This window comes from Akebia trifoliata, chromosome 9, assembly GCF_017979445.1.
Source record: "Akebia trifoliata isolate Shusen 1 chromosome 9, ASM1797944v1, whole genome shotgun sequence".
Classification (NCBI taxonomy): Eukaryota; Viridiplantae; Streptophyta; class Magnoliopsida; order Ranunculales; family Lardizabalaceae; genus Akebia; species Akebia trifoliata.
The window spans coordinates 24,153,773-24,180,344 of NC_141383.1; the positions used below are offsets into that span (position 1 = coordinate 24,153,773).

Below are 26,572 nucleotides of genomic sequence, written 5' to 3' on the forward strand. Positions count from 1 at the left end.
TTCTTCGCAGTTATAAATATCAGTTGGTTTTTCTTTTTTGTATTTTTTTTTTTTAATATTTCCGAAAAAGGAAAAAATGTTTTATTTCAGAAAGTTTTGGTGACGAAATATTTAAATAATAAGAAAATTTGATCAATCACCCTACAGTGACACGTGGCACACTTACTTGATCCCACTGATTGGATGAACATGTCCACCATTTAGCGAATTAACAGATAAAAAGATTGATTGGTGATCTGGCGGCCATAAATCACACTAGTAACAAAAATGGGTAATTTGGGTGACTTCTAGAAAAAAAAAGAATGGCAATTTCGTAATTTCTTAGCAGTTTTTTCTTTTTTTTTACAATTTATTTTTGTAATTGAATTTACTGACCTTTTGCGAATCTTCCACGTTGCTTCGTGTTACTGTCGCTAAAGTTAACGGTCTTTGTCTTGTTCTTCGGTGCAACGGAAGTTTGATGGGAAATTTGTTTTTGTTTTTTTTTTTACATTAATTGCATAGTTAATATTGACACATCAACTTTTACTAACGCCGCACCAACTATGTGCCATTCTCTAATAATTTACATAGGAATTGGTGTGGCACTAATAAAAAAAAAAATTGAAGAGCTTTTCTAACCAAAAAAAAAATGAGAACAATTTTTATGTTATAGGGTTTAGTTTAACTCTTTCGAGAGATTTTTCAGAATAATTCTTATTGTACAAAGGTGATTTTGTTATATAAAAAAAAGTTGTTAAGGTCTAATAATGATTAGTTCTTGAATTAAGATTCCAATGATAGCCTAACTTATGCACAATGACCATTCGATCATATTTTTTTAATTATCAATCTTCTACTAAATTTTTCTCTTCTTTTATTGGCTCTTTTGGTGTTCGACCCTTTAATCAACATTCTTAGTTTAATAAACATTTTGAAATGATTGTGTAGCGTGATTTGCACCCCAATCTATTAGCAAAGTACCACATAAGCATCTAGACTAGTCGACTAATTTAGACAACGTAACCCTTTTTCCTCTGTCGAGACGTTACATATCGAAATTTGACATGACATCTCGCTTATTTCGTGGTAATTGAGTTGGCATGACATTGTTCTTAATCCTCGATTCCACTAGAGTTTCTATTAACACACCAATGTGTAAAATATCAGAATGTATCGATCAATATGTATCTATATCATCCAAGATCAATACGAAACATTGACCCCAAATATTATATCAGAGATGTTTCGATTCTTCATTAACTGAAGCATTCGATATAGTATTTTAAATCATGGACACCAACATTATATATAGATAATTGTTTAATTTCAAAAGTATTGGTGCATTCTAAGTAAAAATTAGTACTTCATAATAATATAAATTGTCAAACAAAGTAAAAATGACCTTCCTAAAATTTTTGCTAATGCCACCCCAATTTAAATGTATAGAAATTGCACACATCTTGGGTTGCAGTAGCAAAAATTGGTGTGGCAATAGAAGCTTTCAAAATTAATTCACTGTGAGATGCAAATGTCATGCAGATGTAATTATATATATTTATAATCCACGTAGGTTTGGAACATAACTAAATGTATAGTTCAAGGAAGAAAACTTCAACGTGATAATGACCAAACACTCCCATCCATGTCTAAGCTCTCATTAAAATGACTAAAATGCCCACTTCCTATGGCCTCCACCTCTTGATGTTTTAGTGGGGGCACCTCAGTCTCCTGACGTGTCCTTGCACTACTAGAAGTTTTCTCATGAACTTCATCATCTATGCATCATCACCCTCTCTAATCCCGAAACCTTTCTGTTACAATCGATTACCAATCTTAATTCTACCATTTTTATTTATTTTTTCTGAAAAGTATTTGACAACCTTAATTTATAAATTTAGAGTTTGACTTTAAGGGTTATTCAGTAATTTTTAAGTGACATATTATCTAAGAAAAAAAAAAAAAAACCAAAATTACCAGTCCAATCACATTTTTTTTAAAAGGTAAATTATTGTTTCCTAGGCTGAATGAGGAAAATTTTCAATTATTTTACGGCGAGATCGTCAATTTTAAAATAAGAGTCATGATAATCTGATGCCCCTGTCACAGAACCTTAGATCATATGTCTCGGGATACATAAGAAAAGATTTATGATTATGCATATCCCTAGACAAATGATTTACAATTCTGTGATGGGACATATGTCAAAGGGGGGGTGTAAAAAAAACATTATTCTTAAAATAATTACCTGTGAACGATATTTGACTTTGAAAATATATGATTTATTAAGTTATAGTATCATTACCTCATGTTTTATTTTTTATTGGTGAGATCATCACTTTACAATTAAAATAAATACTTGTGATCTCAATACCTCATGTACATTGATGTTTTAGAAATTAAAAAGAATAGCGTACTAAAATGGAAATTTTAATAAAAGTTGTGCATGTTTTAGGAATTTTCTCTTTTTGAATATTTACCCAAAGAGCCATGCACCCCTTGTGATATTATTTGCTTTTACCAAAAATGGGCTCATACATTTGTGATTTTACCTCTTTTAACCTTCTTTGAACATCGAATAAAAGATTATGTTATTTACACAAATATGGTTAAGTGACAGCTGCATTAAGGGTTTAGGGTTTACTTGAAGTTGAATATAAAGGTCAAATAAACTGTCAAAATGGGTATATTTTTGCTAAAAAAATATTTTATTTCTATGAAGTTGAAAAAAAAAAAAAAATAGAGTCATGCTAGAGTAATATTGTGGGGGGTCATTGTTGACGTGAATGTATGTCAGAATCATAGATGTTTGTCATCGAGATATGAGTGAGAAGCATCTCGATACAAGTGAGAACTATCTATGGTTCTTTGTACACCAATACCCCCACGATGTCAATTTCAATATTACTTCAACATTTTCGGAAAAAAAAAAAAGAAGAATATAAAGTTAAGAGTAATGCGAAAGTAACATTGTGAGGGACATCGTGGGGACATTGGTGTGCATAGAATCATAGATGCTTTCATCAAGATCTCACTCATATCTCTATGAAAAGCATCTATGGTTTTAGTACACATCCACGTCAGCCGATGTCCCCCACAATGTTACTTCAGCATGACTCTAAAGATAATTTCAATTCAATATCTGTAATCCATGAGAATGATCCCATTTTGGTAGGTAAAAATAGATAAATAAATATCAAAATGGGATTTAAAAAAAACTTGGATGGATGAGTAATTTCGACAAAATAATTTGTTGTTTTGGTAAAATACAACATTATTTATAGGTAGGCCTATGGTGGTGATCGCATATACATGTCTCATGTCCAATGTACATTTGGTTCAACTGCCACTTATTAATGATTTCTAAGCATTTAGTGTTGAATTGGGAGGAAAATTCCATTATTCAATCATCATGTCTACTCTGGAGAAAAAAAATATTTATAAAGATTTTTTTGAAATATTAAAAAAATGTGCAATATGAGATCAATATGTTTGAATCAGTCATACCTTGACATCTACTAATGTTTCTTCCCACGTGCCAACCAATCGAAATGGTTGTTATAATATATAAATTTTGTCGAACCCCTAATCCTTGAAATATTTTAATTTTTTTAGATATATTCTTAATCTCATGTATAGTAATATTTCAATGGACTTATTTTTATGATAAGTTGTGATAAATCAACGCATTAAAGATATGTGGTCTGTACGTGGATGACATGGCAAGGGCACAAAACCATAGATCTTTATCTTCGAGATACATGAGGAAAAGATTTATAATTCTATGCCCTTATCATGTCATCGGTGTACATAATGCGTATTTTTTAGGGAGTCAATTTATTATTAACCTCTTATGATATTCATTGGTTGGTAATGAAATTGTACCTGAATTTAAAATTTTTGTACTTTTTTTTATGGGGCTCCGGAGAAAATTTTGTACTATAAAATTATAATATAAATAATGTTGAAGTGACCTGAAGATTGGACCTCACGTCACACCGAATTAAAAGTGTATGAAACCAAATATGCTTTATCTCGAGATACGAGTGAAAGCAACTCTGGTTCCAATCCACTTTCACGTCAAGACGTGCGAGATGAGGTCCAATCTTGAGGTTACTCCAACACGACTTTTGTAATATTGAACCGATTTATTTATATAATTTGAAATAATAATAGGGTAAGTATTTTTATGATATTTGACTGGACCCGTAGTAGGATATTGTATGAGCCCAACAAATGGGAATATTAATAGGGGATAAGTATTGGTGTTTTAAAAATTGATCTGAATTGCATTCAACTGGATTTTGTAATAAAATCAGTTCATCTAACCATCCAGTTTTTGGAATTTTATATTTTATAAAAATAAATGATGATATTTAGGAAAAATATACTTATTTTTAAGAATCGTGATAATCTGACTAACCCACGTAGCACACTCAATCGACTCTCCTGACGTGACGGGTCTAGAAACCATAGAATTGTACACCTTGGGATACAAAACTGCACTTCTCCATAAAAATGTGTATCCTGAGGGAATCGTGTTTCTCAAGGCATACAAATCTATGGTTCCAAACTTGTCGCGTCAGGAGAGTTGATTGAGTGTGCTAACGTGGGGTAGTCAGATTATTACGACTGTATTTTTAAATCTTTTAGTAAATATGAACTAGTCTAACCAAACTGAAACATAGTTTAATGGTCCGATCGTGGTTCAATCAATTTGAGAAATCTTTGATCCAATTATCTATGGGTATTTAAAACATGATTAATGATAATTTGATGCTCTTTTTTCAAACGTGCCCCATACGCTCCCTTACCTGGCAGTTACAGAACCATAAATCTTTATCTACGGTCCTATGATAGGGGGTGCAAGGGTGTCTGCAGAAAGAGCATCAGATTATCATGACTTTTAAAACATTGTTAAGTCTCTCTCTCTTTCTCTCTCTCTCTCTCACACACACACACACACACACACATATGTATACATTTTTTTTTTTTTTGCTTATCGTGGGTATCCCCACCGTTCAGGTGCGACTAATCCCATGATCACTGACATTGCCCCTTTGGAAAGTCCTACGTGCAACTGGTTGAGTCGAGGGTCAACCGGATCCTAGAGGGTGACCTCAAGGAATTCATTGTTTTGTGGGATTTTGGACACTTGACCTACCGTTCTTGTGTACATCCCTATGAATAGTCTTGCTCATAGGACCACATGAATGTCGCGATGGATGATCCAACCACATAACGAGTCATCTTCACAATGACAATCATCATCATAAAAAATCAATCTATTCTAACATCACTAGCCATTAAAATGTTAATTTAATTTATCCGTCTATATATTTTTTTTCAATTTTGAGTGACTTTCAATGAAGTTAGGAATGTCAGAATAAATTGATCTTTCTTTTTACGATGGTCTCCACAAAACGAAGAGCTTGTTGTACATTTGGATTCCCCAACATGATCGATAGTTATATTATTATATGTTATAAAATTATTTTCTTGATAAAGCAATGACGTTATCCGAGAAATAAGCAACGACTAACTCTGAACCAACAACCTATTTGAAATTAAACCTATTCATTGTTTAGGTTTTGGGTTGGTGTGGCTTTGTCTTCTCTTGACATGGTGCAAGAAATGTTGGGGACCAGTACTTAGGAAACCAAATATTTGTTCATTTGTTTATCTTGTTAAGATTAAGATAGTATAAATGCCAACCTTAGGGAAGATAATTGTAAACATGTAGGATTGTGGGTCTCTTTAATATTTTCTTTTTCTTCCCATGTTTGGGACCATTGTTGTCTTTGTCTCTTAGTATCTCCATATATCATTATAAACTAATTTTAGTTCCTTTATTTTGAAGTGGAAACATCATTTTCAGCACCAAATTTCCAATTTTTTTAAAATTTAATTTCTATATTTCCCCTCTCATCTAATCCCATAAGAGGTTGATAATAGAAATAAATGGAGAATTTGGATTTGACCTATTGATAGTGAAATAAGATAAAAGGAATCTTATTTTCCCTCCATTGGGTTATTGTAAAAGTTCCCACTTTGATAAACTGAAATTAATTATTGGACTTCTAATCTTCCATTTGACTTTTATTAAAGGCTACACTCGAGGTACTAGGTCCTCGAATTTCCTAAATATTACTCGTAAATTATGATCGTTTTAGTGAAAGTTTTAGTCACTTTATGTTGTGTCTTGTATCTAGTTGGTGATTAGTCATTTAGAAAATAAGAAAGCATTATATACATACAAGATTGACATATCTTACATAATGACAAGGAATGAGAAAGCAAATCGCGACACACTTCCGATAATCTTCTCTTAATCCTAGATCAATTTGTTCTATTATACTGTTTAATCCCATCTCTATCCATGTTATGGATTGCTCTCCACTTAAATTTACAAGTGATCACAAGCCGGTTTGTCCATAGTGAGAACTCTTTCACATTTTTATTAAAAATTTACAAATTCTTTAAACTTACTCGCGTGTTAGTTGTCGTTTTGTGTCAAAAAGGAATTTTGTGTTCGCATGGAGAAGATGAATACTAGATATTAAATATAAAAGAATACAATATCGTGCACAAACCATCATTAAAATCGACAAATAGGACATAATGCCAATAGTGCCAACCACCTAAGAAGTATCTTTGAATACCAATCAACTTAAAAAATATGGATTAAAGAAAGTGTGGTTATACCTCTACTTACCTAATTCAAAAGGATCTAAGCTTCTTCGAAGATTTAAGAACAATAGTGTAAGATCCTGAAAACTAAAAACAAGAAGTAGATTCACACCACGATGTCAATGTGAATTGTGATCAGGTAATTGGGCCCAAATCAAATGGTCGTTTCCTTCCGTTTGTTGGGATGACGATAACAGTTGTTAGCTGGACTCTTCTACTATGCTTCATTGATGTTCCTCACCAACCACCTTAGCTCTAATGGTGACAATTTAACTCTGCTCCACGGCCCACGCCTTGGCATTTCCATGGTGCGTGCTCATGGGCCTAACCTAGCATCGATAGGGGCCACGGGTACACTTAACGTAAGGCCGTGCCCAGTAATCTCGTGCTTAGACATTAGTGTTGCCAGGCTCGTACTTTTATCACGAGGCCTTTTTTCGTGACCAAGCTATGCCACCAGCATAATAACAAAAGAATTATTGGACACAAGGTCTTGGCCAAATGGTGGGGGCTGTGGTCTTGGCTAGCACCACTGCTTGCGTGGGTTCTGATACCATTTTGATGCATTTTCAATCAAATTGTTTCTATCAATCTACGACCAATGATTTGATGTCGTACACCTTTATCTTAGCCACATTTTGAAAGCAAAGGAAGTATATATGATCGTAACCATCGAATTACTTTGATTGTGGGCCATTTACCATTCAACTCACCTAGCTCTCCAAAGGAACGCAGAATTTGGATGCAAAACTCACATTCTTATTGGTTCACGTGTACTAAAGATTCCCTTAATGTTGGTATTTTTAGAAATAGGACTACGAAGTCTCTTGCGATCTCCAAAGCGTCGATCTCTACACCATACAGTGAAAAGAAGAGCATATTTCTTTTGCATTTTCATTAAAAATAAAAAATTAAGATCCGATAGCTTCGATTTACTCAACATAATGTAGTCACCTTGAAAATCTATAGGTCTCCATCAAATAAATGGTTTAGATTTGTCAAGTAAGACTTATGCTACAGTGAAGATTTGTGAACTGTAGCTCCAGAAAACTTTCTCCATTTAGATGCTACTTTGTTCATTGGTTTGATCAATTTGAATTCAGGTTTGGAGTTCGTGGTTCACCAATCTAAAATGATGGTTTGTAGGGATAGGTAGAGAAAATTCATTTTTGGGTTCACTTTGGTTTTGTAGATTAGTTTGTTAACTTCTTTCGCTTGTGCATATATATAATTCAAGTATACAAGTTATAATTAGAATTATAATATTTAAAAAAAAAAAGTTAAATAAAAATAAATTAGTAAAATAATTTAAATTTTAAATATGAATAAAAAAATAAAATAAGAATCAATTAAAACATATTTGATCTGCCAAACCAAATTGGAGGGTTCATCGAACCCAACCAAAATTCAATGGCTTTGTGGTTCGCTTGATTTTATGAATCCAGTACAAATCGTACAACAAACTAGTTCGCTTTGTACCAGTTCGGACTAGTGAAAACGAATAAGGTAACATAGCTCCATTGTAATTCGGAGAGCTGCTCTTGGCACCCCAAATTTTACTTATTACACTTAATACAATTTTTTGAGTCCGATTATCACGACTCGAAAATATATCAAGGGTTGAGAATAAGTTAAAAGGTTGGGGTGTCCATAGAAACTCTCTCTGAATTCCATTGGTTAGATTTATGATTTTATATGGGTCTAATCTTTCTTGAAGTTGTTTGAATTTCTTGTAAAGTTGAATCAAATTTTTGTAATATTTGAATATTATATTTTAATCTTTATTTAGAATATGATGAATAATTTAAGAAATCAGAGTGTGATAAGTAAAAATTGGGGTGCCAGTAACAGCTACCTTTGAAGTTTGAAGTGTTCGAAAAAAAATAAAATTATCCACTAAAAGATGCTAATGTCGAAGGGTGCAGCGTTTCCTTCAAATCGTCTTCTTCCATGCTCTGCTCTTTCTAGGAGCAGAACGACAGATTTCTTCAAAATCTGCGTTCCCAGGAAACCGATTTGGGCTTTTGTTGTTGAAAAATCGATTAATCCAAGAATCTGTTCAGTCGGTTGGAAGAAAGTTTCTCAGAAAACTCAACATGGTTCTTGGGAAGATCCTGACGACGGAAACAACAGCGAATACGAAGAAGAAGAAGAAGACGAATGGGATTCCGAACCAGAAGCTTCTCTTGATGTTGGCAATGTCGAATCTACAACAACAACAACAACCCAGTACGAGGAGGAGCTTCGCAAAGGTTTTTAGGGTTTTTTTTTTTTTCTTTCCATTTCTTATTTGGTGAAATTTGTTGTTCTGGAGTTTGAAATTTTTAGAGAAAGGTTGGAACTTTTCAAGTGTAGTTTCCTCATCGACTTGTTGATTTGTAAATAGAGAAGAATTAAACAAAGTTGTGTTGGAAAAAAGTCGAAAGTTTGGAAAATCTTAGCAATCTAATCCATGGTGAGGACTTTAGTCAATTAGGTATTATAGGTATTTACTAATGTGAATTTGGGTGTGTGTTTGCGTTATTTTTTTACTATTTGGTGGAATTTGTTGTTTTGGAGTTCACAATTTTTAGAGAAAGGTTGGACCTTTAAATAGAGAAGAATTAAACAAAATTGTGTCGGAAAAAAGTGGAAATTTTGGAAAATCTTTGCAATCTAATCGATGGTGAGGACTCTAGTCAATTAGGTATTATGGGTATTTGATAATGTGAATTTGGGTGTTTAGTTTCTAATTAAGTCTGTTTTCTTTACCATTTGGTGGAATTTGTTAGTTTGGAATTCAAAATTTTTTAGGGAAAGGTTGGAATTTTTCAAGATTAGTTTCTTCAATGACTTGTTGATTTGTAAACAGAGAGGAATTAAACGAGATTGTGTTCGAAAAAAGTCAAAATTTTGGAAAAACTCAGCAATCCAATCAATGGTGAGGACTATGGTGAATTAGGTATTATGGGTAGTTATCAATCTGAAAATCGAAAGTTCATTTTTTACTTTGCAGGATTAGTTGAGCATATAATTATAACTTATAAGTGCAATTTTCATGAAGTTCTGTTGTGGAAATTTTGAAATTTGTCAAGGATTTTCCTCATACACAAACTACCAGATTTTTCATAATTTCGTATGACATGATCCTGGAATCTCTTCTTGTCATTTAATGATTTTGGTTTGATTTTATGTTTTTACTTCACATGGGAAAATTCCTATGTAAATAAGTTGATGGAATTGAGAGAGGACTTATGCATTATTTCTCTTAATTGTTGGAGTTGAGAGAGGACTCAAGCCTCCAAGATCACTAGAACTAGATTTTGAGTCTAGTTTGCTACCATTGCACCGTCAAGGCGTCTTGAAAGTGAATTTGTTTCCATGAATTTGATATCTTTGTAGTGTGATATATGGAACATATGACAAAGGCAGATTTCTCATCCTGGTTGTATCCCCCCATGATCACTGAAGGGTTTGAACCACGGTTTGATTGGGCTTCATGAAACCCATCAGCTGTTATGTTTATTAATCTCATAGGTCTTACCAATTTTTTTTGCATTTTTTTTCATCTTTAGTGTGGGATATTAGTAAAACAGTAAGCCTTCTTTTAATTCTTGCAGAAGTTGAACAGCTTTTGGGACTGGAAGAAAAAGCAATTTTGGATCAGAATGAAACTCCTGCTCTCACCCAAATATCAACTGTTAAGTGTTGAAATCAATTGGTGATGCTTTCTAGTTTCACTTCTCCGTGTTTTTGCGGGTGTCTCACCTACTTAGGATACCTGCCCTTTAGTTTATGCTATATTCTATAGATATGATCTGTTTTTGTTATAGTTTTAAATTTCGACATCTTTCCATGAAATTTAACCAATAGTCTCTTTATGTATATATTTCGATGGAAATCACTATTTGTTTCGCAAAATATTTTGGTGAATAGTGAATTTCGACTGAAATAATCAAATGTTAGGTATAAAAATGCACGATTTCAATGGAAAATATTTCGATGAATAGTAAACTTCGATCGAAATATTCATCTAGTACACATGTAATTGCCAGTCTTAAGTAAACATTATGACATTGACTCAATTTTTTTTTATGGGTAAGCTGGACTGAAATATTTACTTAACTATTGGATCTTATAAATATTAATATTCCACAGAAGAAATGGTCTCCACTTCATACTCTCGCATTGTCAGGGCAGATACATTTCATGGATAAATTACTTGAACAAGGTGTCGCTATAGATGCTGTTGATAAGGTTAACTTTTTAATATTTTTTATGCAATAGTTTGAGATCAAGTACATGCCTTCTCTTACCAAAATCAATGGAGTTTGAATAGGTTTGGTAACACAGGATGGTCACACAGCACTTCACAAGGCAGTTATTGGTAAAAAAGAACCTGTTATTAGCCATCTTTTGAGAAAAGGAGCAAATCCTCATGTCAGAGATAAGGTGAGGAAAATTTTCTTGATATTCTAAAATTTTCTAGCTTTCCTTCAATAGTTTGGGAGAAACTAAAAGTTCTACCTTTTTTTCTTTATTGTGGCAGAATGGTGTTACCCCACTTCATTATGCAGTTCAAGTTGGTGCCATGCAAACTGTGAAGTTGTTGATTAAATATAAGGTTGATTTAAATGTTGCGGATGATGTGAGTGGTACTTGTTCTTGTCCTCACAAATACAACTATTCTGTTTCAATTATTTCTTTTAAGTCCTTGTTTATTATTCTTTGTTCAGGAAGGATGGACTCCATTGCATGTTGCCATTCAAAGTAGGTGTAGAGATATAGCTAAAGTTTTGTTGGTAAATGGTGCCGATAAGACAAGAAGAACTAAGGTGAGTTTTGTTAATAATTATTAATTCCACGTTAACCATCTTGAATTCTCATGTTGCTATGGTCTTTGAAGGGTTGCATCATACATCGCTTCTAAATCTTGGAATTATCCTTTTCCTAACCTTAATCCAAGTTTATATAAATTAACAAACTAGGTATTTATCACTAGTTATGGTTCTTTACATCCAAATTCAATGTCCTTCATGGGTTGTGAATCGAGGCATCAACGATTTGCTTCCCTTGGTTTCAATATTTTTGTGTTCGAAAGAGTAACAATTGGTGCTTAGAAATTATCTTTCTTAAGTTGCTTTGGTTAATGGGTTTAACTAAATTTCTCTTGTACATTGCAAATATTACTAAGAAGATGTGAGACAAATTTCGGCTTCCCTAATGTCAAAGTGGGCCTAACATTGTTCCTTCTCTGCCCATTACATTTCAGGATGGAAAGACACCCCTGGATTTAAGCTTTTGTTACGGGAAAGATTTCAAGTCATATGAACTCGCAAAGCTAGTGAAGGTTGTACCAGCTAACAGAGATTTTTGAACAAAACCCACAAGTTTTGAGGACTGGGGAAACTATGTTCTATTATGTTTCCCGCAAGGAATAGCTTAGCAATGATGGATTATTGCTGATGCTGCTGCAACTGTGCTCGATCAATGTTGAGGAGAATGTAATTTAACAGTTTTTTTTTGGTATTAAAGTTTGTACCCTTCAAAGATATCTCAACTTTTAAATTGGTGTAATATCCCAAGAATTTTGGAATGATTTGTATTGATTTTGATTAATTTGGTTGTAGTTAGAAAATAATCTATGTTCTTAGTCCTATGTCATTGTCAAAAAGGCTTATCTCAATAATTTGGGGTCAGCTAAATAAATCTTGGTCTTCACAGGTGGAGAAAAGCTCTTTGAGCTTTAAAATATTTAATTGCGGGAGTAGGAGACATGGTTTTAAAACTCGTTTTGGTCCATGAATGAGTCGTCTCGTTCAACATTAAGACAAATGAACCATAATTTTAAAGCTCGTCCGATACGTTTGACTTGTCTATCCATCTCGTTGGTGGATGATACCGAGATGTATCGGGTGAGATTTAAAATCATGACAAGAGATTGATCGAGGTGGAAATCGAAGGTTGATCATTGTTGGATTGTTTGATTAAAAAATGACTAGATGGGTGCCCATCGGATCACAAAGATCAGTTCTTAAAACTATGAATTTGTGTGTTTTTTGTTGTCTAAATTATTAAGGCCTAGCATCTAACCTGGATTGAGGCTAGTATTTTCCATTGGGGAGTGGGGACGGGCTGCCAATGGGTTGGGTTTGGGCCATAAAATCATATTTCAAGCCCGGCCTGATTGTAACTTAATGGGCTGTACCCATAACTGGTCCATGACTTGCCAGGCTATGTCAAATCTCGAGTGAAAAGCATCTATGGCTCCCATCCACTTTCACATCAACAAATGATGTGAGGTTAGACTCATAGATAGTTACAGGGGAGGTAAGTGCAATTGTTGAAATATTAGGGGTTTGACATAGAATTAAGCGAAACTATAGGTGTGAGAGAGTAATTCACCTTTATTATTTTATTATTATTATTATTATAAAAACAGTTTTTTATATACCTTCTATTGGCACCCCAACTTTTACTTATTACATCCCAATTAAAATAAAAAGAACAATGGATCTCCATTTCATGTGTTGAATATGATGAAATTTCAAGTTCTGTATTTATTATTTTTATAACCTTCACTTTTAATAGTTACGAATGAGTCGGGCTAGAGTGATCTCAAGTTGGAACCTCATATTGTATTTCTTGACGTAAAATTAAATAAGAACCATAGATGATTTTCATCAGGATTTCATGTCAAGATGTGTGAAATAAGATTTTAATTTGAGGTCACTTCAGCATTATTCTTTATGAATTCATAAATATACTACTGAATTCATTGATTATAGAAGTGACGAATTTTCTTAAAATACATATTTTGGAAAGTAAAATGAACAATATATCAAAATCAAAATTTGGACATAAATTTAGCACGTTTTAGAAAGAATCCCTAAAAGTAAGTCAGTGGATAAGAAGAAGAAAAAGTTGGGGTGTCAATAAATATTTTATTATTTTCTCTCTTCGGATTTATATTTATTAGATTTAAGATTTAAGATTTAAGCTTGAATGTGTTATAATGCTTTGTAATGTTGAAGTATAAAGCTGTGCAAAACTTTCGTAACGTTGGCAAAGTTTGTTTTAATCATTAATTAGGGTGTCACAAATAATTTAATAAACTTGGGGTATGATAAATAAAAGTTGGGGTGCCAATAGTAGCTCTCTTTTCCCCTACTTATCAAAGCAAAGATTCAATAGCATCTTCAACTCTTTACTTCTCCCTTATTAGGGTTTTGAGGGTTTACAACCAGAAAGTAGGCGGCAACCATCTTCTCCTGCAACGAAGGAAGCTAGGTAACTCTCTCTCTCTCCAACCCCAAAACCCTTGATTTCTTTGCCAAAACCCATCATTTTTTTTTACTTTACCCCCCAAATCCTAGCTTGTCTTGAGGTTAGGAAGTTGACTAGATAGAAACTAAATCAAAGATGAAAACCTAGGGTTTTTTTATTTTGTTTTATTAAATTCGAAAACTAGGGTTTGAGAAAATAATTGAGGGGTTTTTTTTTTTTCACCCAGGTTGAAGTAGGAGGGATTTTGAAAATTAGGGATGGAGATGATAGAAATCGATGACAGGATATGGAGAATTTTTTTTTTTTTTTTTTTTGTGCGGATACTTTACTTCAAATTCGAATAAGATATTATCGGATAAGTTAATAGGATTTGAATTCGGATAGTGAATATGTATAACCATCGGATTCAGATTCGGATATAAAAAAATAAGCTAGGCTTTTTATTTTTTATTTTTTATAATATTGGTATAAGGTTTTTAAGGAATTTAAAGGGATCTGCTTTGAATATTTTTTAGGAATTTAAAGAAATGATCTTTACCTACATTATAAAAAAATAAAAAAAAGGGTTAGAGAATGATGTAGATGAAAATCACTAACTGGGATGAATTATTTGATTTACAAGATCGAAATGGGACCTGTTTGTATGATAGTAATTGGGGATTGTTGGTCTTCTTCTTCTTCTTGTGTTTGTGAAACAGAAATATTAAAAGATGGTGCAATACAACTTCAAGAAGATTACAGTGGTTCCCACTGGGAAGGACTTCATCGACATCATACTTTCCCGCACCCAACGTCAAACACCAACGGTTGTCCACAAGGGTTATGCTATCTCTCGTCTCCGACAGTTCTACATGCGCAAAGTGAAATACACCCAAACAAACTTTCACGATAAGCTCTCTAACATCATTGACGAGTTCCCCCGATTGGATGACATCCACCCTTTTTATGGAGACCTCTTACATGTCCTCTACAACAAGGACCATTACAAGCTCGCACTTGGTCAGATCAACACTGCAAGGAACCTCATTGGTAAGATTTCCAAGGATTACGTGAAGTTGTTGAAGTATGGGGATTCGCTCTATCGATGTAAATCTCTAAAAGTTGCTGCACTCGGTAGAATGTGTACGGTGATAAAACGTATCGGTCCTAGTTTGGCTTATCTAGAACAAATCAGACAACATATGGCAAGGCTCCCATCGATCGACCCTAACACGAGGACGATCTTGATTTGTGGGTATCCAAATGTCGGGAAGAGCTCCTTCATCAACAAAATTACTAGAGCGGATGTTGATGTTCAACCATATGCGTTCACTACAAAGTCTCTCTTTGTCGGACATACTGATTATAAGTACTTGAGGTACCAAGTGATAGATACACCCGGGATTTTGGACCGTCCGTTTGAAGATCGTAATATTATTGAGATGTGCAGTATCACGGCTTTGGCTCATCTGCGAGCTGCTGTGCTATTCTTCTTGGACATCTCGGGGTCGTGTGGTTACAGTATCGCCCAACAGGCAGCTTTGTTTCATAGTATCAAGTCATTGTTTATGAACAAACCGTTGATCATAGTTTGCAACAAGACTGATTTGCAGCCGTTGGATGGTCTTCCAGAGGAAGACATGAGGTTGGTCATGGATATGAAAACCGAAGCTATGAAGACTGTTTTAGGCCAAGGTGGTGAAGCGAATAATGATGATGGGATTCTCTTGACTATGAGCACTTTGACCGAGGATGGGGTGATTGCCGTAAAGAATGCAGCTTGTGAAAGATTGTTGGATCAACGTGTGGAGTTGAAGATGAAATCAAAGAAGATCAACGACTGCTTGAATAGGTTTCACGTTGCGATTCCAAAACCACGAGATCAGAAAGAAAGGCCACCTTGCATACCTCAGGCGGTTTTGGAAGCCAAAGCTAAGGAAGCGGCACAGAAGGAAAAGAGGGAACTCGAAAGAGATTTGGAGAACGATAATGGTGGTGCGGGTGTGTACTCTGCGGACTTGAGGAAGCACTATATCTTAGAAAATGACGAATGGAAACAAGACATAATGCCAGAAATTCTTGATGGCCATAATGTCTATGACTTTGTTGATCCGGATATCTTACAAAGGCTTGAAGAGTTGGAACGTGAAGAGGGGCTTCGACTTGAACAAGAGGCGGATGATGAGGATTTTGAGATGGATGGTAAAGAATTGACCTCAGAAGAACAAGAAGCCTTGGCTGAGATCCGGAAAAAGAAAAGCTTGCTTATTCAGCAACACAGGATCAAGAAGAGTACTGCAGAGAGTAGGCCAACTGTACCGAGGAAGTTTGACAAAGACAAGAAGTTCACATCCGAGAGGATGGGGAGGCAGCTATCTACGTTGGGTTTGGATCCGACTTCAGCCATTAATCGGGCTCGTAGCAGGTCAGTCTCTAGGGTGGGTCGAAAGAGGGAGAGGTCACTTGGAAGGGGAGATGAATACGGTGGTGGTGATGCTATGGATATGGATGTTGACCAACCCAACAAGAAGCTACGGATGAGGTCTCGGTCAATGTCAATGTCAAGGTCAAGGTCAATGTCACGACCACCTGGTGAAGTTGTTCCAGGTGAGGGCTTTAAGGATTCCATACAGAAGGTCAAGGCTATGAAACTTGCTAAGAAATCTGTCAAGAAGAGAAACAAGGATGCTCGTCGTGGAGAGGCAGATAGGGTCATTCCTAATCTTAAACCAAAGCATTTATTCTCTGGAAAGCGTTCCAGTGGAAAAACTGATAGACGCTGATATATCAAAGGTAATAGTAACTCCATCTTGTTTTGCAGTTTCTCTTAAATGTCTTTATTCTGTTTTGTCGCCTTGTTTTGCTCCACTTTATATTATTTTCATCAGCTATTATCATAATTTATTCTTTTGTACTTTTCTGACTTTGTTGCTCTATTTGTTGGATGGTTGATTTTCCTTGGACATGATCATTTTTCCTCAACTATACTTGTACCCATGTAGGGTGGCTCACTAAATTACTAGTCCTTGTTGGTTGGTAGGTATAAGAGAGATCAAAAGTATCAATAGCTCTCTCAAAGGGAAGTTAGAAGTGTCCATTCGGTCTGGTTTTAGTTAGGGTGTCATCAACAAGTCATGGACATAGTACACATTGAGTACATTTCTAATATGGTTCCTCCCATTTTTTATTTTTTTTTCTTTTCTGTCTTCTCATTTGGTAAGGCTATGATTTGATTCTTGGAGACAGGAAGGTTACTGTTTTTGTGTGTGTGTGTGATCAATATGTCCCCGAGTCTCGAGAACTTGTATCAAGATCTGTTTTTCCTTGGTCTGTTGTATTAAGAGTTTGTTTTCTTATGATTTTACAGGTTGTTTGGAATCTGGAGATCCAGTGGCCGCTTCTGAATGTTTTCTTCTCTCTTTTCTTTCTTAATATCATGAATACAGAAACTGCTGGTAGAGAGATTCCATAATCCATAAGGTTTCATTTTTGTGAGGGTTTTGGTCCCAAATCTGTGTTAAATTTAAGTTTGAACTTTTATCTTTGTTTTTTGTTTCAAAACTCCGAGAGATTAATTAAGATATTGGTTGGTCTATGTTGAGTGAATTTGGTTTATATTGGATTTAATTTTTGTAGAAGTAAAAAATATTTGTCTTATGTTGAAGTTGATACATACAAGTTCTCACAGAACCACAGTCTTTAGAATCATAACTGTTGCTTGGTTTACAATTCATTATGCCTGCTCAGTGGAAGAGTTTTCTGTGGGAGTCCCTTCTACTCCCAGAACAAAATCAAGGTTGTTTGTGGTCTCTATGAATGATATTGGATAAAATGACAAAAATGCCCTTGTTGAAAGCATTTTGAACCGATCGAGTGGAATGTGCTCTCGTGCTTTGTGATGTTTAGTTAAGTCCCCAACCGTAATATATTGTACCATTCAACTTAGCAATCCTAATCATGGTTTTTCATCTCGTCTCAGACGAATCATCCCGGTCCACAACGAGACAATAAAGAAAAAGTCTTTTTTTTTTTTTTTTGAAAAAAAACCCTGAATCATTCACAATCTCAATTTTTTTTAAAAAAAAAATTCGCTTGTATAATTTTCTTTCATTTTTCAAAAAAAAAAAAATCCGAAAAGAAACCCCAAACCATTCGTAAGTTTTCTTCAAATGTAAATCTAGGGAACTCAAGGATTTTCCGTTATTGATGTGTAGTTTAAGATCATTCCTTGTACACTTGAGTATTTGAAAAAGCAGAGGTGATTGGAGAAAGGGGCATTTTAAAAAAATGGCTAATGATTTTTTAACTTGAGTTTTTTCATTTGGTTTGACGTGGTAAGGGCACAAAACCATCGATCGGTTCTTGTGCATCTCGAAGACAAGAAATTGATCGGTTCTTGTGCATCTCGAAGACAAGAAATTGATTAATGGTTCTGTGCCCTTGCCATGTCAGACCGAGTGAAAAATACTCGATTCAAAAAATCACAACTCCAAAAAAAAAAAAAAAAAAAAAAAAAAAAAAAAAAAAAGAGAGAAGAAGAAGGAGGTTGAACAGGATAAAATAATTTATACTAATAGTCGAAGATGTTGAAGATGATGCGATATTTTTGGAAAAAAAAAAAAAAAAGTCATGATAATCGGACTCCTCCACATGGCATACTCAATTGTCAAAACCATTGATTTCCTTTCATCAAGATACACAACTACACAAATTTATGGGGATGTGTGATTACGTATCCCGAGGCATAAGTCTATGGTTTTGGCACTCCCACCCCGTCGATTAGTGCTGTCAATTGGGTATGCCACGTGGGGAGTCATATATTATCACCACCCAAAAAAAAACAAGGGTATTTTTTTTAGAGATTGAAGAATAGGGTCATGTAGGTCACTTCTTGCTATCACTTAGAACAAAGTCAAGGGGGTTATATATCATAAAGTTTAAAATACAGGGGTATCTCATATATTGAACAAAACATAGAGGGGTGTATCTAAATCATCCTGCCTTCTTCCAAGTTTCATCTTATCAAACTCGAACAGAGCCTAAAACTAAAACCCTCACAATTTTGTAAAACCCTGCATCCCCTCAGACCTGAAGAACAATGATCATCTACCAATCAACAATGATAAAGCTGATGATGCATCACTCTTCCATGCTCCACTCTTGCAGACTATCATCCTCATCTCCTTCTCCTTCTCAACTTCTCTCACCATTCAAACCTTCTTCACTTGGAACCCTATTTTCGCTAAAACCCTTCAAACACCATAGAAGAACCAGAACCAGAACCAGAACCTTCACAACTACCTCTGCAGCATCGATCGAAGATAATAAAAGAAACGATACCTTCTTCGCTCATGAATCCGTTTCATGGAATTCTCTCAATATTTCCAATAATCTCTCTCGCGCTCTCTCTAATGTCGGCCTCGAAAAACCCTCTCTGATTCAGGTCACCCCTCTTTCATAAACCCTATAAATCAGTAGAAAACTTTCTAATTAGGGTTTTTTAAAGTTCAATTTGTTTGCTTTGTAGGCTGCTTGTATACCATTTATATCATAAACCCTTGAAATCCGTAAAAAAATATTTCTAATTAGGGTTTTTAAGAGTTCAATTTGTTTGCTTTGTAGGTTGCTTGCATACCATTTATGTCATAAACCCTTGAAATCAGTAGATAACATTCAAGTTAGGACTTTAAAAGTTTAATTTTTGTTTGATTTTGTAGGCTGCTTGTATACCATTTATACTATCGGGAAATGATGTGGTGGTTGCAGCGGAGACTGGTAGTGGTAAGACACACGGTTACTTAGTCCCATTGATCGACAAATTATGTAAATTTAGTCCATCTGATCCTTCTTTGAGTACTGATGGGAAACAGGAATCGACTCGATTTCACAATTTTTCTCTTGTTCTTTGCCCTAATGTGATGTTGTGTGAGCAAGTGGTTCGCATGGCTAATTGTCTCCGTGGTGATTCCAATGAACCGCTTTTGCGAGCTTCAGCTGTCTGCGGACGCCAGGTGCAAATCTTTCAATTTTTTTATTTATCAAATTGATCCAAATTGTGTGAGAAATTCTTTATTTTTTTTTTTGGGTGTTAAACAATTAGTTGTTTTTATTTTTCTATGTAGGGTTGGCCGAATGTAGAACCAGATATTATAGTATCGACGCCAGCTGCTCTATTGAATTATCTTTCTGCAATTGATCCAGAAAAGCGACGCCGTTCTGATTTTTTACGTGGTGTGAAATATGTGGTAATATTTCCTTTTTTCCGGTTATTATGTATTTGGCTAATTTAAAATCCACGATTTGTTTGGTGTTTTAAGCTTCTGAGTGGTCAATGGCAGGTGTTTGATGAAGCAGATATGTTGCTTTGTGGTAGTTTTCAGAATCAAGTTATCCGTCTTATAAATATGTTCCGTTTTGAAGAAAAGTTATTGTCGAGATTGAAAGGCTCTGTAGTGGAGAGTTCAATGGAACCAAATGCCGAATGTATGTCGCATTTTGAGTCGGGAGATGGTGAGGAGCTACAACCGAACTTCACGTCTGATGACGAGGATGAAGATGAAGATGATGACGGTGTTGTTGGTCTTGAAGACTTGAAGGAGAATAGGGTTGGATCCAATCGTGGAAAAGATTGGAGAAGGGTTAGAAAGGTTTATGAGCGCAGTAAGCAATACATTTTTGTTGCAGCCACACTTCCAACTAATGGGAAGCAGACTGCCGGTGGAGTGTTGAAACGGATGTTTCCGGATGCCAAATGGGTCAATGGCAATTATCTCCATTGTCACAACCCCAGGTATGCGTTTCAATAGTTTTGTTGGTTGAGTTATTTTTGTGTCATAATTTATTGAGTAAATAAGCCTCTTCATGTGTATCGATGATGTTATTACTTTTGTTTTGCTTCAGATTGGAGCAGAGGTGGATTGAAGTTACGGTTGATACACAGGTGGATGTGCTCATAGATGCTGTTAAGCAAGGTTTTAGTTCTGAAATTGGTGTTAGTCGGACTATGGTATTTGCAAATACCGTTGATGCTGTTGAATCTGTGGCTAAGATATTGCAGAGAATTGGTGTTGAATGTGTTTGTTACCATAGTGAAAGTTCTTTGGAGGAGCGAACACAGAATTTGATTGATTTTCATGAAAGTGGTGGAGTGCTTGTGTGTACTGATGCGGCTGCTCGTGGGCTTGATATTCCAAACATTTCACATGTTATTCAGGTACTAATTTCCAAATCAATTACTGATCCCACTTCAATGCATTTGTCATATATTTGTAATTGATGGTTGGTAATTTTATGGAAAAAAAAAAGAAAGAAAAAGAGCAGAAGTCCATAATGGATGTTTTCTGTTTCAGAATAACAATGGATGATACTTAGGCAAAATCCATGCTGCTAATTTTTTTGGGGTCTTGATATGAGGGATATCTTGATGTTTTTTGTTGGATTGCTGGGGACTAATAATTTATTTATTTTTTATGGGTAAGTCGGACTTGAACCCACGACCTCAAAGTTGCTTTGCAATGTGTCTAAGCCCCAGGGGCCTAATAAATTGCTGAGCTGGTTTGATGGATACTTTTCTACTTGAATGGGGTTGTGGTGTGATTTTTTTTACTGGTCTGTTACTCTTATGATACTGTTAGATGGTACTCCGCTGATGTTCTTTAGTGTCAGTAGTTGGAACTAGTTGAACATAGATGCCGGCTTTTTTGCTGAAGTTTATGAATTATTTGACTTCTAATGGTGATTTTTTACTGCTCTTCATATGTGCATTAGAACTTTCCTTCTTTTCGTGGTTGATTGTATGATTATAAAAACTTCATATTTTCATCAACACTTTTTTTTTTTTTTTTTTAAATTTATTGTGCTGTTTGTCTTGACAATATATCCATTTTACTCTATGCTTACTCTCAGAGGAACTAACCGATGTTAAATTATTTGTTATACTCAAGGCGGAGTTTGCCACTTCAGCCGTAGATTTCCTGCATAGAATTGGCCGGACAGCAAGAGCAGGTCAATCTGGACTTGTCACGAGCTTGTACACTGAATCCAGTAGGGATCTTGTTGCAGCAGTACGTCAAGCAGGGAAAATGGGTCAGCCCGTGGTAATTCTTGAAACTTGTCTTACAATTTTGTATATCTGAACTGAAGTTTCTGAACGAGTACCTAAAGACGGACCATTTTGCTACTTAGTTCTGAAGAAAATATTGTGCCACCATGGAACCTTTGGTATGCTATTATATACATTGACGCAATGAAATGCAGTTCTCACTACTGATGGATTCTAGTGTTAAATTTGCTGTAAACCCCCACCATCTAAATCTTACCCCCCCCCCCCCCCAAAAAAAAAAAAAAAAAAAAGAAAAGAAAAAAGAAGAGGAAGAAAGAGCTGCTATTAGCACACCAAGTTTTACTTACAACACCTCAATTCATATGTAAACAAGTCCTTAATTTCAAAAGGATTGGTGTGTTGTAAGTAGAAGTTGGTGTGGCAAAAAAATTTCTCAAAAATAAGAAAAGACTACCTCATAAATCCTACTTTAGTCCCTAGAGTAAATGTTCAATAGTTCTCTACTGATGATGAGTCAGTGACTGCAACTTCTCTAGTGATCCTAAACCCCACAATATAATTTCTACTTTATTCCCCCTTGTGCATTTTGTGTACCTTCTTGAGTGATCACAAGAATGTTCTTTATGGTTGCAGGAGAAGGCATTCAGCAGGAAAAGGGGCTTCCGGAATAAGATCAAGAAGAGAGGTAAAATCTTCATTTTTCTCTCAAATGAATTATAGCCTCCATAGATTTCATCTTGAGCCTGCAATATCTAGCAATTGCAGCCTCAAGAACTTTCTTTGGAGTGGTAAAACTAAAAGCTGTGGTGAAGTTTCTATGAATCTCCAACGAGTTTTTATGGTGATATAATTTTAGTTAGTTCTCGAAATGCATCTCTAATAAATTTTATGACTCAAGAATCCATTGAGGCCTAGTGTCTATGATCAATTACTCTTCATTTACTTTTTCTATGTAAGCAACCAGGTAGAGCATAAAATGGGTCGGATTTTATCGAAATTCAAGTGGTCCGAAATCTGAATTAGGGGGTTTGGGTTCTTGGAGTAGATCTGGATTAAAAAAAAATGGATTGAATATGATTTGATATCTCATGATCCTAGATGGATGCGGATCCATCCATATATCCACCTAGATTTGAATTATATATTGATTTGAAAATATCTTTTTCTACTACTTTAATATAACATAAATTCTTATAACATAAACGAACAAATATAGAAGAAGAATGTTGAATAATTTGGAATTATCCAACCCAAATCAAGCAATTCAGTCGGGTTGGATTTGGATCTGAATTAAGTGAAATCAAAATGATTTGGGTATGGTTTATCTAGTAGGATCTGAATCGGATTCAGATTCGGATCCAAATACAGAAATTCAGAACTGAATATGGAAATATTCAGGTCTGGCCCAAATCCAACCCATTTTAAGCTCTACAACCAGGTCAGCGATTAGTATTTTGTGGGCAAAGGTTTTGAACCCAGGTCGTATGGACACTTGCATACGTTACCGACTTGGCAAGTTGGCACCTTGCAATGAGGTTCAGCTATTGAACATAGACATAACAAAGAGGCTTTCACTCCTGAGCCTGCTTCACCATCGGAAATATATCCCATACGTGCAACATATTTCCGATGGTGCAGCAAAATGTGATCAAGGAAGGAAGGATACCTTTGGGATAAGATGAGCATAAGAGTAGTTTTCACGAAACAAGGATGAACAAATTGGTTATTGTTTCCTGAATTTTAACCGTTTATTATTATACTTGACTATCCCAGCAGGTTCCAGCAGATTCAGAGATGCGTCAACTGTCGAAGACAGAGTTCTAGCATAACTCGGTGAGGACATTAGCAAAATACATTTTCAATTTAACACTGTTTAGTCTCTACGTCTTATAACAATGTAAATACTTTTGTATTAATTTCATTAAATTGGATTTTTTTTTTATATAATAACTTTTGAACGATCCTCACGACACTTTTTTTGGATGCTAAAACAAAGCTTGTGCCTGCACAGCCAAAACTGCAGTGGGCACACTATCTGAAGTGAAAATTAATACTTCTACACCAAAATTTTCTCACGAATTATGTAGAGGTCTCGTGTGATTATAGAAAGAGATGGAATATGTGGTGTGCATGCTTCTCACTTGTGTCTCGATGAAAAACATCTATGGTTCTACAGACTCATCCACATCAACAATGTCCCAAACGATATCAATTTCAATGTTACTTCAGCATTTTACTTTAAAAAATGTTGCTTCCAAGAAGGTTTATAGGATATTGGCAACTTATAGAATTGAATAAAATTTACATTGGTTTGGTTTGGTTCTATTGGCATTTCGGTTCAATTCTGGTTCTTATTTAGTGGAATAAACTTATGTCAATTCAATTTTGATTTGTCCTCAAAACAGAATCAAATTGCACCTCTAATAGAAAGTGATCTGTGTTCTATCATCCCACTAGAATATTTTTTTTATTGATTTTATCCAATTGTAATGAAGTTAAATATTTTCCCCGAACTTTGAACGGTTTTAACTACACACATTAATTTGGCGCAATATTACATACCCGTAATCTTCAACCTCTCTTGATACCGTATCTTACTATGGAGATTTGAATGTGAAAGAAAATAAAGATTTATTAGTGAGAAAATTATTTCCCCATATTCAATTTAACAAAACATTAATTAATTTAGTAGGCTAATCTCTTGCACACTATGCTGACGTGTCAATGAACAGATAATCATGGATTTCTTTCCTTGAGATACAAGTTAAAAATCAACGATTTGATAGTCCAACGCTGGCAGTCCATCAGTTCCAAGTGGATGATGATATCTATATTCCAAATCTCACAAAATCTATTACCATTAATTAAAAAATCTCACACCATTAATGAAAAAACTTCAAACCCACTAAGCCCACACTATATAATGATACAAAGAGATCAAATGAACATCATCAAGCAAGAGTTCTCATGAAAAAGATGGCCAAGAACTACTCAATCTTCTGTTTCTTCCTAGCCCTCCTTGTTCTCTTCTCAGGTCTTCTTTGCTAGCTTTTTTGGTCATCTCTTTGGTTACTAATAACATATTTTCTCTCTTTATTTCTTGTTTGAGTTTATATCTAATTAAGATTATATGTAATGTTAAATGAAAGGGTAATTTAGGAATACCCGTACAGGTTTTAGTTAGTAATTTGAGATACCACCAGCATTTTCTAACTGATGACATAATCCTTACCATGGTCTTCTATGAGAGATTAAAAAAATGACCAAAATACCCCCACCTTCGACCTCTTGCCAAAAAAATGTATGTTTTTTTGTACCTCCAAAAACTTCTTGTTTTATTTTTAATTTTCACCAATAGCCTATCCAATTTAATTTTTGATTTTTGATTTTTTCGGCGAAGTCATCTTGGGTAGAAACTTCATTTTTTTATATTTGAATGAAGAAATAGCGGAGATAATTGAGCAATTTATTAGATAGTCGGCACCTGAAACCTAATGCCAAAAACCATGACTTTTTATTTTTTTATTTTTACCGAAAATCCAAGATCTTCATCCTCCCTAATTTTTAAGTAAATTTTTTTCATCCATATTGGTCTATTAAATTCTATCCTTGATTTATTTGGCAAAGTTATCTATGGCAAATTTTTATTTAATTTATTTCAATGATTTAAACGAAATAGAAATAGTGGAGATAATCTATCAAATTGCTGATCTTGTAACCAAGACACAAGGTTGAAGAAATATTTTTTTCCTTTATTTAAAAAAAAAAGTATTTTTGTTAAAAGTTTGAAAACATGGGATTTTTCAGATTTTTTATTAGTCAAGAAAACCATAATCTAAGAGGTATTATTTCATCTAAAAACACGGATATCTCAAATAATATTCACCAAAACCTATAAGAGAATATATTAGGTTGAATTTTAATTAGAAAATTTAATTTACATCATTATTGTCAGTCTTATTTTAAAGATTTAGAGTCAACTAAACGAATCATATTTTAAGATATTTCTGTTCTTATATGTCTAGAACCACGCCTTTTATTATTAAATTAATCTGATTGGTTTCAATGTTATTTATTTGTTAATATGTTTGTAATTACAGGTGAAATGAAAATGATGAAGACGGTGAATGGTTGCATGGAATCCTGGAGTGGCTGCGTGAGTGACGAAGAGTGCAATGCGAAGTGCTGGACTGTCCATGGAGTGTCTGCCCATGGATATTGCGAGAGAAACTTTGGCACACCATACGTAACTTGTAACTGTGTCTATCGTTGTTGATATCTCTCTCATGTTTTGAGAGATCAATAAGACTTAACGCCCTCTCAATGTACTTTGTACTTTGAACATCAATAAATAGTTGAGTCATAATGATATTCATTTGTATTTTTATTTTAAAGTAGCTAAGATAAATTTTACCAAAGAAAAAAAGAAAATAATGAATCGTGATAATCTGACTACCCCACATGACCACTACATGAAAATTAGAAAATTCGACAAGAAAATTTGATGAGTTAAGGCCCACAAATTTTAGAAATTGATTCTTAATGGTCTAGGATCGTTGAAATTCTTGATGTTCCCAGATTTGACGGTTTAGAGTT

At 34.6% G+C, this 26,572-nt stretch overlaps 3 protein-coding genes across 6 annotated transcripts; all 3 read left to right on the forward strand.

The window, feature by feature from the left end:
• The first annotated feature begins 8,554 nt into the window (after positions 1–8,554).
• EMB506 (Ankyrin repeat family protein) lies at positions 8,555–12,289 on the forward strand. 3 transcript variants are annotated; one of them, XR_015181655.1, is made up of 7 exons: positions 8,555–8,921; positions 10,269–10,348; positions 10,807–10,905; positions 11,002–11,100; positions 11,198–11,303; positions 11,385–11,483; positions 11,921–12,289. XR_015181655.1 is itself a non-coding variant. In XM_086454490.1 (7 exons), exons 1-7 carry the CDS (start codon positions 8,573–8,575, stop codon positions 12,023–12,025), a joined length of 930 nt encoding a protein of 309 aa, XP_086310616.1. In that variant the 5' UTR covers positions 8,556–8,572; the 3' UTR covers positions 12,026–12,289. The 3 variants fall into 3 exon arrangements, 2 of the variants coding, with proteins under 2 accessions (XP_086310617.1, XP_086310616.1); XM_086454490.1 differs by having other exon boundaries at positions 8,556–8,921; positions 11,198–11,296; XM_086454491.1 differs by lacking the exon at positions 10,807–10,905 and having other exon boundaries at positions 11,198–11,296.
• A 1,515-nt stretch (positions 12,290–13,804) lies between these two features.
• LOC147394884 (nucleolar GTP-binding protein 1-like) lies at positions 13,805–17,509 on the forward strand. The gene is made up of 3 exons (XM_086453143.1): positions 13,805–13,938; positions 14,634–16,707; positions 17,282–17,509. Exon 2 carries the CDS (start codon positions 14,646–14,648, stop codon positions 16,695–16,697), a length of 2,052 nt encoding a protein of 683 aa, XP_086309269.1. The 5' UTR covers positions 13,805–13,938; positions 14,634–14,645; the 3' UTR covers positions 16,698–16,707; positions 17,282–17,509.
• A 1,419-nt stretch (positions 17,510–18,928) lies between these two features.
• Positions 18,929–26,345, forward strand: EMB3108 (DEA(D/H)-box RNA helicase family protein). Of its 2 annotated transcripts, XM_086453144.1 has the most exons (10): positions 18,929–19,357; positions 19,632–19,925; positions 20,037–20,159; positions 20,253–20,704; positions 20,815–21,127; positions 21,858–22,010; positions 22,610–22,661; positions 23,750–23,809; positions 23,988–25,010; positions 26,077–26,345. In XM_086453144.1, exons 1-8 carry the CDS (start codon positions 19,013–19,015, stop codon positions 23,803–23,805), a joined length of 1,788 nt encoding a protein of 595 aa, XP_086309270.1. In that variant the 5' UTR covers positions 18,929–19,012; the 3' UTR covers positions 23,806–23,809; positions 23,988–25,010; positions 26,077–26,345. The 2 variants fall into 2 exon arrangements, with proteins under 2 accessions (XP_086309270.1, XP_086309271.1); XM_086453145.1 differs by lacking the exons at positions 23,988–25,010; positions 26,077–26,345 and having other exon boundaries at positions 18,930–19,357; positions 23,753–23,946.
• Positions 26,346–26,572: the final 227 nt, after the last annotated feature.